The 10,174-nt window shown below is 40.0% G+C and overlaps 1 protein-coding gene across 1 annotated transcript in view; it reads right to left on the reverse strand.

The window, feature by feature from the left end:
- The window catches only part of ENPEP (glutamyl aminopeptidase (aminopeptidase A)), an 89,613-nt gene that overhangs the window by 13,775 nt on the left and 65,664 nt on the right, over nt 1-10,174 (reverse strand). The window contains exons 12-17 of the mRNA XM_014544714.1: nt 5,206-5,215; nt 4,431-4,435; nt 2,993-3,156; nt 1,329-1,402; nt 1,113-1,217; nt 854-1,024 (exon numbers count right to left, since the gene is read on the reverse strand). Coding sequence (XP_014400200.1) covers nt 854-1,024; nt 1,113-1,217; nt 1,329-1,402; nt 2,993-3,156; nt 4,431-4,435; nt 5,206-5,215 — 529 coding nt within the window. The remainder of the gene's footprint in view (nt 1-853; nt 1,025-1,112; nt 1,218-1,328; nt 1,403-2,992; nt 3,157-4,430; nt 4,436-5,205; nt 5,216-10,174) is intronic.

Raw genomic sequence — 10,174 nt, forward strand, 5'->3', positions numbered from 1 at the left:
ATGTTTCTATCTCTCTCCCTTTCCCTTCCTCTCTGAAATCAATAAAAATATATATATTTAAAAAAGATTTGGTTAAATGAATGAAGTAACTGAGAAACGATAACTAAGCAAAAAAAATGAATTAAGGCAGAAGTCAGCTGACTTGTGGCACAGGTGTGGAGTAGAAGAAGATTCATAGAAAAGCTTCAAGAAATCTTTATACCTTTTGAGTGAAACGTAAATAACTTTATTTGTGTGTATGCATATTGTGGCAGACACTCCTCCTCTGCTGACAGAAACTGGTTTTGTTCTGGGCTTGTTCCTTGACTGTAGAAAAACTAGATTCCTACCCCAGCCCCAGAATATCATGATTGACCCAAATCAGTCAAAGGAATTCAAGTTCATCCTAGTCCACAAATGATCATGTGGTAGACCCAGAGTATGGCCCAGAATGATCAGGAATGACCCAGTTCTGGATAAGGAGGGGAAGTGAAGAGAACAGACCTCTTAACATAAAAGACAGGGGACACTCTTTTGCTCCCCTCCTTCTTCCATTGAACACACATGTATGAAGACAAAATGCTTGGAACTCTGAAAGTCATTAGACATCCAACAGGTTGAGGATGACAAAGCAGAAAGGGAAAGAGCCTAGCTTCTCGATGAAAACTGAAAATTGTTTTCCTCTAGAACTTTTCGTATGAGATTGCATTTCTTTACTACTTAAGCCATTATTACATAGATAGTTTGTTTCTTGCAGGGAAAATAACTGTTGATAGATTTTCTTGGAAACATACTTTAATAGCATCTATAAGAGACTGTGATGCATAAACCAAAAAATGCAATTCCTAGAAGTAAAAAAAAAGTTCTAATTTACCTTGACAGAAGAGTAACATTCTTGATAGATGCTAATGCATACAGCAGCTTTTCTTTTTCTTGAGCTAATGGAGTTTTTTGATATTGATCAAGAGTGTAGTTCCATGAAGCCTCATTGCCAGAGTTCTGCATCCCATAACGATATACCAGAAGCCTGAGATTTACAGGAATCCTAGAAGAATAAACAGTGTTTCAGAGATTCCCAGTTTTCGTTTTGCAGTTTAAAGTCTTCTGGAAATGAACACATGGTGAATAGTCACCTCACAGTCCCAGTGAGCCACTGCTGAAATAACTGGGAAGCGTTGCCCAAGGCTTCTTGGTCTCCCACCTTGCATGCGAGCCCTAACACGGAGGCGCGGAGTAACCTTAGAAAACAAAGACACACAAAGCTGGGCCTTGAGTACTTTTCAACACATTTTAAAACATGCAAACAGATATTGAATGGATATTAGTTTAAAAAATGTAAAAGAAATAACTTTGTGAGGTGGTCTCCAGTGTCATCCCATGTCAGAGCATCTGCAACCGGCTTCACCTGACCTCGGAAGTATTCCTGAAATAAAAGCACCACGTACCATGAGTAACAATTCATTATTTATCAACAGTCCTTCAACTATTATAATGTACAGCCACCCTCCCGCCACCACCATTATAACCTTTTTTCCTACTAGTTCAGAGAACTTTGGGCCTGTCATTAGGAAGGGATGCATTCAGTTCTTTATCACATTGCAATATTGCTTCAAGGTAAGGACATCCTGAACATTCTCTTGTGTTTTATCCAACTGTGGGTTAGCGTCTCTTAGCTTCCACTTCTTGTGAAATAGAATAACACTTGACATACTTGCTCAAGTACTGATGAAATAATAATATTATTTCAATATTTGTACATTGCCTTTGGATTTACAAAGGAAATTTATATTACATAATCTTTATCCCTTTACCATAGGCAGCCAAGTGCTAAGATTCTTATTGTACAAAGGAAATTAAGACTCACAAATATAAATCATTTGTCCAAGTTCTTTCATTTACTAAGTGGAAGAGCCAGAGATTCGAATCCAGAATTTGTTTAAAATTACAAGTGTCTTGCCAAAGTGCTACAGAAATTACAAAGCAAAGTATTTGTAATGACTATCTCATAATAAAATCTCAATGTGGAAATAACAGCAGAAATATCTATATATATAAAAAGCCAGTGACTGGAATGCCATAACGACCTGAATGACTGGTTGCTCTGACGCCCACTGTGGCCAGCAAACTGGCCCAATTGGGGGGGTGGAGCCAGCAGGCCAACCTCCCATGGCCCCTCCCCCCACAGCCCCGCCCCACACCAATAGGGGGTGGGGCCAGCCAGCCAACCTCCTGCAGCCCCTCCCTCCACCTGACCCCACCACCCATGGCCCCTCCCCCAGGCTTCTGGACCCTGCTCTCACCCCCCGCCCCATTCAAGGATGGGGGCGCTTGTCCACCGTCCACAGCCCCTCCTCACGGTGGGCCCCACCCTCAATCAGCCCCCACCACCTCGATTGGACTGCGGCCCCTCCCAAACCAGCTCTGTCCATGATCACCTCTATCCCCCATATCAATCAAGGGTGGAGCTGGCCAGCCAACCTCCCATGGCCCCTCCCCTGGATGCTGACTCCCAATCGGTCCCCGCCACCCCATTCAGGGGCAGGGCCTGCCATCCAATCGCCTGTGGCCCCACTCCCCAGCTGGCCTGGCCCTGATCGGGCCTGATTGGGGCAGGCCCACCCGTGCACAAATTCGTGCACTGGGCCTCTAGTAATGTTATATTTTGGGACGAATGAATTCATTTTGACCTAGATGAATACAGTAAAAATAGGCTCTAGTTAGTATCTATGGTTTAAAGTGTTGCCTATTTTAAATGAAGTATTAATTATTGGATTCCTTAGAACACTAAAATATACATTTAAGGGGTATATTGAACCAGAAATATTGATACATTTCAAGCTGAAAAAATAAATAGCATATCTTTGCTTTGACTAGTCAAGTCATTGTACTTTCCTTTGATTTCACTTGGAAAGGAAGATATGTTCTTGTCTCCCAGGAGCTTCTTCCCTCAGAAATTTTCCTATTCTGCTAATGACTAAACATTTACTTTCATAAGAAATGCCATTCACATCACCTCAATCACAGGGTATAGGTCTTTATCATCTTCAAACATGCTGATGATATAGGTTACAGCTGAAATAACTCTCTGCCATGGTAAAAAGTCCTTTTCCATTTTGAGATACTTGGTCAAGTTCAGAGCCACCTTATAATCTAGAAGTTGAGCTCTAAGGAAGGAAAAACAAAACAGTTAATTAAAAAGATAAATTAGTTTCCGTTTAACTCAAAGAACTAATATGGGGGCTATAGAATTCAATGTTAATGAGAATCCTTCTATTACATGATTAATAAAATGCATGTATGGTTGAAGCCTAATCAAAGAGATTTCCTCACAGTGATATATTTTCAAATGTCCAATAGTAAAGGGGAAGACAGAACATTAAGATACACATTTGAAAAATCCCTGTGGCAAAATTTCAGATGAAACAAAAGCCACTTAGCTATGTGGTTAATAAAAACTTTTAAATTTTAGTTTCATAAGCTAATTATAATAGCCAAATACACCATTATAAATGTATCTTATTGAAATGATTTGAATTTAAAATGAAGAGGAAACCTGAATAACAGTACTCACAAATCATGAATGCTTAAAACATTTCAAGTGCATTTATACTTCCCATAAGACATCTCCTTTTTTATACATTTACCAATAATAAGGCTAACTAAAAAGTGGATTTTGTTCCTCCAGGAAATTTGAAGTTACTTTTGACATTTCAAAGTTTAAAGAATCCAATATCTTCCTCCTTAAAAGAGATTCTAGAACCTTTTGAAATCATGTTCTTAGAAAACTGGCATGCTTCAATTTCTAGCCTAAATTTATGGGAATCTTGTTTTTCCAAGTTACATTTTGAAAGTTTAAATTAAAGAATACATTTTAAATTATTGAATTAGTAATACTGATGCACTGAGTGCTATTATGTTTGAGGTCATTTTGTGAATAAAGAATAATGTAATTATATCATGACTTCTTCCTAAGAGCTTGATTAGAGGATGAACTAGCATTGGACAGATAAGTGTTAAAATCTTTAGCATCATATGATTTTTACTAATGAGATATGATACAGAGTTTTCTTTTCAGTTCAGAAAGCTGATTTCTCATTTCCTGATTTGATTTAGAAGGGGTAATATTTTGGATCATTCAGCCTCCCTTAATAAAAGAATAAATAATATTGAGAAATGGAGTGTTTTATTGAGAATGTTTATTAAGTAAAAAATATAGAAGTTGTGCTAACATGTGAAACTTGATAATTTTCTAATTTTAATGATTTTCTATTTTCTTTGAGGATAAAGCAACAATTACATCTAATCAGTGTTTTCTTAGGATACTTTCGAAGAATAGTTGTTGCTCTAAGGATCAAATTAGCAAAGAGGTTAATGAAATTTTAGGAAGAATGGCAGATAACTTGGTCAGAAATCAAGTGGGCTGCACATTTCTGGCAGGTGAAAAGATTAGAAGGGTCTTGGTTACAAGGACCAGAAGAATTGGGTAATTGGATACCATAAATGGAAGGAGGGAATCTAATGATTCACAGATTAGAGGTCCTAAGTATTATGTATTCAAATGTTAAAAAAATCAATATATTGTCTTAGCATCTTATTTTTCCAGCACACTTGATAGCTTTGCAATAGTTCCACTTTGATATCACTCATTTTCTTTAAGTCTAAGTCATAAGGTCAGAACACTGGACTGGGAGTGAATTTTTGATGCTTGATATTATAGATGATAATATTTTGAGAATTAAAATAATGTACTCTGCAACTCTTATGCATGGAATCAATAGTATTTGATATGTCAGAGGAAAAACAATACCATTTAGAACCATGATTCTCAAATTTGAACATATATCAGCAACATTGGAAAGTTGGTTAAGTCACACACTCTCGGGCCCCATTCCCAGAATTTCTGATTCAGTGGGTCTTGAATAGGGCCTAAGTATTTGCATTGCTCACAAGTTGCTAGGCGATGCTGATATTGCTAGGATTACATGTGAAGAACTGTTTTTTTTTTTTACAACAAAGAAATCTATAATGCCCTACCCAGATCGCCTTACAATGTTGTGTTAGCTCACAGCTACCACCTTCTTTGGGCAATAGCCCTTGGCCAAATACATCTATCTTGCTTCTAAGAGGTTATGCAACCCTCACTCCTGACCATAAATCAATCATCTGATTCAGGAATGCCACTAGCCAGCCTGCGTCTCTCTAGTTGGTCCCACTCTGTGGTACAACTCAAAGCTTCCTAGTAGAATCTGGCAACGCTAGATTCCAAATGAGACCATACCTTTGCTCAGCTTTTCCTCCTTCCCCATCATGTTTCTTGCATTCTCTACCTCGAGCCAGCACTCTTCAATAACCACATGTAAAGAACCCTCATTTCGGACTCTGCACCTAGGGAACGCCACCTACGACAGCATTCTTACTCAACTTTGAGTCTCAAGTTCCATTTCTTTTTAAACCCATAGCAAACAGCAGTTCTGAAAGCCAGACTTGAGAATTTTCTTTGTTCTAAAATCTTCCATTGACATAGTGAGAACCCAGCCTGAAGGACTCAAATCAGAATTTTCCTATAATTCAGAGTGTAGAGAAGACGGAGGCTGTAACTTAAAGAAAGCTCCCACCGGACTCAGTGGAGAAGAGGACTAAGAGGTCCTCCTATCCCCGGCTGGGGCATGGAGGAAGTTTGAGGAATCTTACATCAAAGGTTTGTTTCTGCTTCCCTGGGTGTGACTTGAAAAGACTGCACCGTCCCCAACTCAGAGAAGCCCAGGTTTAGCATGGTGTCTTGGTAAACATGGCTCTTGACTGGGGCAGTAGAACAATTGAGAGAGGTGCCTCAGTGGATGGAACTGACCCACATTCATGAGCCTTCAGGTGGTGTGGAGAGTTTTGGAAAGTTCCCATGTATCTGGTCTCTCTTTTTTTATATATATAATATATTTTTGATTTCAGAGAGGAAGGGAGAGGAAGAGAGAGATAGAAACATCAATGATGAGAGGGAACCATTGATCGGCTGCCTCCTGCACGCCCCCCACTGGGGTCCACGCCTGCAACCTAGGCATGTACCCTTGACCGGAATCGAACCCGGGACCCTTCAGTCCGCAGGTGTATCTGGTCTTTTGACATTAACTTGCCAATTAAATTCAGATTTCTGGCTTAAACCAGTCTCTTTGCTATCAACTAGACCCCATTTTATCTCTCCTCATTTTCCTACTACCCTTTTCTTTAAAAAATAAAAAAGGCTGCTTGGCCGGTGTGGCACGGTGATTGAGCATCAGCGCATGAACCAGGAGGTTATGCTTTGATTCCCGGTCAGGGCACATGCCCAGGTTTCAGGCTCAATCCTCAGTAGGGAGCATGCAGGAGGCAGCGGATTGCTGTTTCTATCTCATCGATGTTTCTATCTCTCTCCCTTCCTCTCTGAAATCAATAAAAACATATTTAAAAATAAATAAATAAAATAAAATGGCAAAGCTGATCATCTTGACATGGTTGATGTTCACCTGGAGGTCTTTACTTGCTAACCTGGTCATCACCTTGCATATCATTGGAGCCACTGGTCCTTAAAACCTGGCTGGAATTCTGTCTCATCAGTGGCTTAGGTGGTCTGTTAAGCTGTCCTCTGTGCCACTCTTTCCTCACCCAGAAACTCCTGCTCCCACTCCTGGGTTTGTTAGCCAGCCTTGTGCTTTCCTTTATGTTAATCTTGACCCATCCCCTGGCTTTTGCACACAGTGGGCTGCAGAGCACAACGTAAGCTATTGAAAAGGATAAAACCTACTGCAACAGCTGTACAACAAAGGATTTTTTCTGTCTCAGTTTTGGCAAGGCCCCCAAACTAGGCCCTTTGGCCTATTCTCCAAAGTAAGATGCAGGTCCACCAAACTGGAGCTGACATGGTCAGGGGAACAGGTTTTGTGACCCTTTGCTAATAACACCACCATCCTAATGAAGAGGTTGGAGTGGCTAAGGGGGGAGAGTGACCTTGTAGAAGAGGGCTTTTGGGAGTGCTGTCAGTATACTATGAGGTTGTCCCTTCATATCAAGCCTAGGGAATGGGGCCTTTAATGGGAACACTGGAATAATTTAAAGGTGTATCCTAGAACTTGGAGGCATAGTGGTCTGGTGTCTTACACCCCGAGAAATCTATAGGACGAGAGGCCGTGTCTGGCTAGTGCTCTGATCTCAGAGTGAAGAGATGGGACTGCCTGGGTGGCCTGTCCTTTCAGACTTTGTCGGGGCACAGGGTGGATGAATACTTGCTATGGACCAGAGTGGGTCAGTGGTGTTCACCTGCCCCTCAAGGTAACTGCAGGAGAAACACCCTTGGCCATGGAATGGTGTGAGCACAGAAGGAGGAGAGTCCATGTTAAATGTCACCAGGTCTAGAGGAGCAAAAGCAAACTGCATGTTGGGAGTGTTCCTCCCTTCACCTGCTCTCACTGCCTCAACGCTGGAGGAACCAGAGGCAGCATAATGAGAAGTAGAAACTTCACACAGGAAAATGGAGAGGAAATCAAGCACATTGTTCCTGGGGGGCTGGAAATAACTTTAAATGACATTGAAAATGTTGATGGTTTCATTGGGCTGGGCATTTGATGAACTGAGACTGTTTGGGAGAGTCAAAGTGACTAGATGAATTTTTACTCCCTATCTTAACTAATGTGTCCAGCTAGATATTCTATCTAGGGCAGTAAGAGTACTGGCTCCTCAAATCTGGGGACAGGGGAATCAAGAATACATGTATTTTTAGATGCACCCTTTCAGTCCTGCTTATGAAACATGAGTTACATTTCTTTCTAAACACCTGAGAAGATCTGCATAAATTCTAGTCCCACCACAGGCACTTACCTGTCTAACTACACATTTCTCCTTTTTTTTCCTGCCCAACATTTCAAACTGGTCTGGACCCATCTCTAATAAAGCTGGTGCAGTCTGTCCCTCTCTGAGTCCTGTTTTGCAGAAGGAAATTGGACAATAGCTCAATAGCTAAGGTCATAACTCAGGTGTTTCCTGGACTGGTTATTGTGTGATTCTTGATATTTTTTGTTTCTTAAGTGTGTTTCACTTTCTTTCTTTCTGAAGCTCTTCAAAATGTTACGGGGCATGGCCAAGGAGCTGAGCAAATGTGAGAAAGTCTCTCACTTGTGCGAGTTATCGGCTTAACACATGGTTGAGAGAACTGCTCAAGAGGCTTTCGCTCCTTAAAGCACAAAGAACTGTGTGTTGTGTTGTGATGGGAATTAAGCTATAAAGATATTAAATCTCTGTGTACTTTTTAACAGCAAAGATGCTAAGCTTTGGAAACGATCATTTTGTATTCACAGGAGAGTTTTCCTGAAAAAAAAAATCTAAGTGGTTCTATTATGTCTTAAAATATTGATCTTCTTTCATCACTTAATTTCCCAGGTCTACTCAGTGCCTGGTACAGAGTAGGTGCTCAATAAATATTTATTAAATGAGTGACTGACAACAGTATGGAGTTTCCTCAAAAAGTTAAAAATGGAACTCCCATTTGACCCAGTGATCCCACTGCTAGAAATATATCCCAAGAAAACAGAAACACCAATCAGAAAGGATATATGCATCCCTATGTTCATAGCAGCACAATTCACCATAGCTAAGATCTGGAAACAGCCTAAGTGCCCATCAGCAGATGAATGGGTTAGAAAATGTGGTACATCTACACAAAGGAATACCATGCTGCTGTAAAAAAGAAGGAGTTCTTACCATTTGCAACAGCATGGATGGGACTGGAGAGCATTATGCTAAGTGAAATAAGCCAGTCAATGAAAGAAAAATACCACATGATCTCACTCATTTATGGATAATAAAGACCATTATAAACTGATGAGCAAAAATAGATACAGAGGCAGAAGAGCATCGAACAGACTGTCAAACTACAGCAGGAAGGCTGGGGAGGGCTGGGGGGCGGGAAGTGGGGGTAAGAGATCAACCGAAGGACTTGTATGCATGCATATAAGCATAACCAATGGACATAAGACACTGGGGGGTAGGGGAGCCCGGGGGAATGTCAAGGGGAGGAAAAAAAAGGAAACCTATGTAATACTCTTTGTAATACTTTAAGCAATAAAAAAATGAGTGACTGACAAACTGTAATATAATGAATATACAATATAGTCCCCCCTTTTCCATAGAGGATATATTCTGTATGTGTGTATGTGTATTTTCCTATATGTACATGCCTGTGATAAAGTTTAATTTATAAATTAGACACAGTCAGAGATGAACAACTACTAATAAAATAGAACAATTATAACAATATACTGTAATAAAAGTTATGGATCAGACTCCAGTTAATCACAAGTAACTGAAACTGTGAAAAGCAAAATCTCATCTCGAATAAGAGCCAACGACTGTAATTAATTTGTTATATGTTCAGGAGATTAAACTTGGAGATTCTCTAACAGGGATTATAATGTCTATTACCTACAAAGGGAATATACATTACAAATTCAGAAGAGCTTTTCTACATAAATGCTTCTTTGTTGCTACTGATCAATGGTGGATGTATTGAGCACTCTCACAGGCCTTAAAGGCCTGCAATGCTTTCATTGCTTTATATGCATTACCTCATTTATTCCTCAAGAGTCTTATAAAGTCATCTTCATTTTGCTAATAAGGAAATTGAGCCAGAGAGAGGTTAAGACACTTACTCAAGGTTATACAGAAGCAGGATTTTAATCTGGCTCGAGAACCTGTTTAACCCTATAATGTTCCTCCTTAAAAATGTCAATAAAGAGGACATACAGGTGGCTAATAGACATATGAAAAGATGTTCAATGTCACTAATCATCAGAGAGATGCAAATTAAAACGACAATGAGATATCACTTCGCACCTGCTGTAATGGTTACCATCAATAAATCAACAAACAAGTACTGGTGAGGATGTGGAGAAAAGGGAATGCTCATTGCACTGTTGATGGGAATGCAGACTGGTGCGGCCACTGTGGAAAACAGTAAGAATTCCTTCAAAAAATAAAAAATGGAAATGCCTTTTGACCCAGATATTCCACTTCTGGGACTATGTCCTAAGAATCCCAAACCAGCAATTCAAAAGAATATATGCACCCCTATGTTTATAGCAGCATTATTTACAATAGCCAATGGCCCATCAGTAGATGAGTGGATAAAAAGCTGTGGTACATGCCCTAACTGGTTTGGCTCAGTGGATAGAGC

The sequence above is a fragment of the Myotis brandtii genome, unplaced genomic scaffold, assembly GCF_000412655.1.
Source record: "Myotis brandtii unplaced genomic scaffold, ASM41265v1 scaffold38, whole genome shotgun sequence".
Lineage (NCBI taxonomy): Eukaryota > Metazoa > Chordata > Mammalia > Chiroptera > Vespertilionidae > Myotis > Myotis brandtii.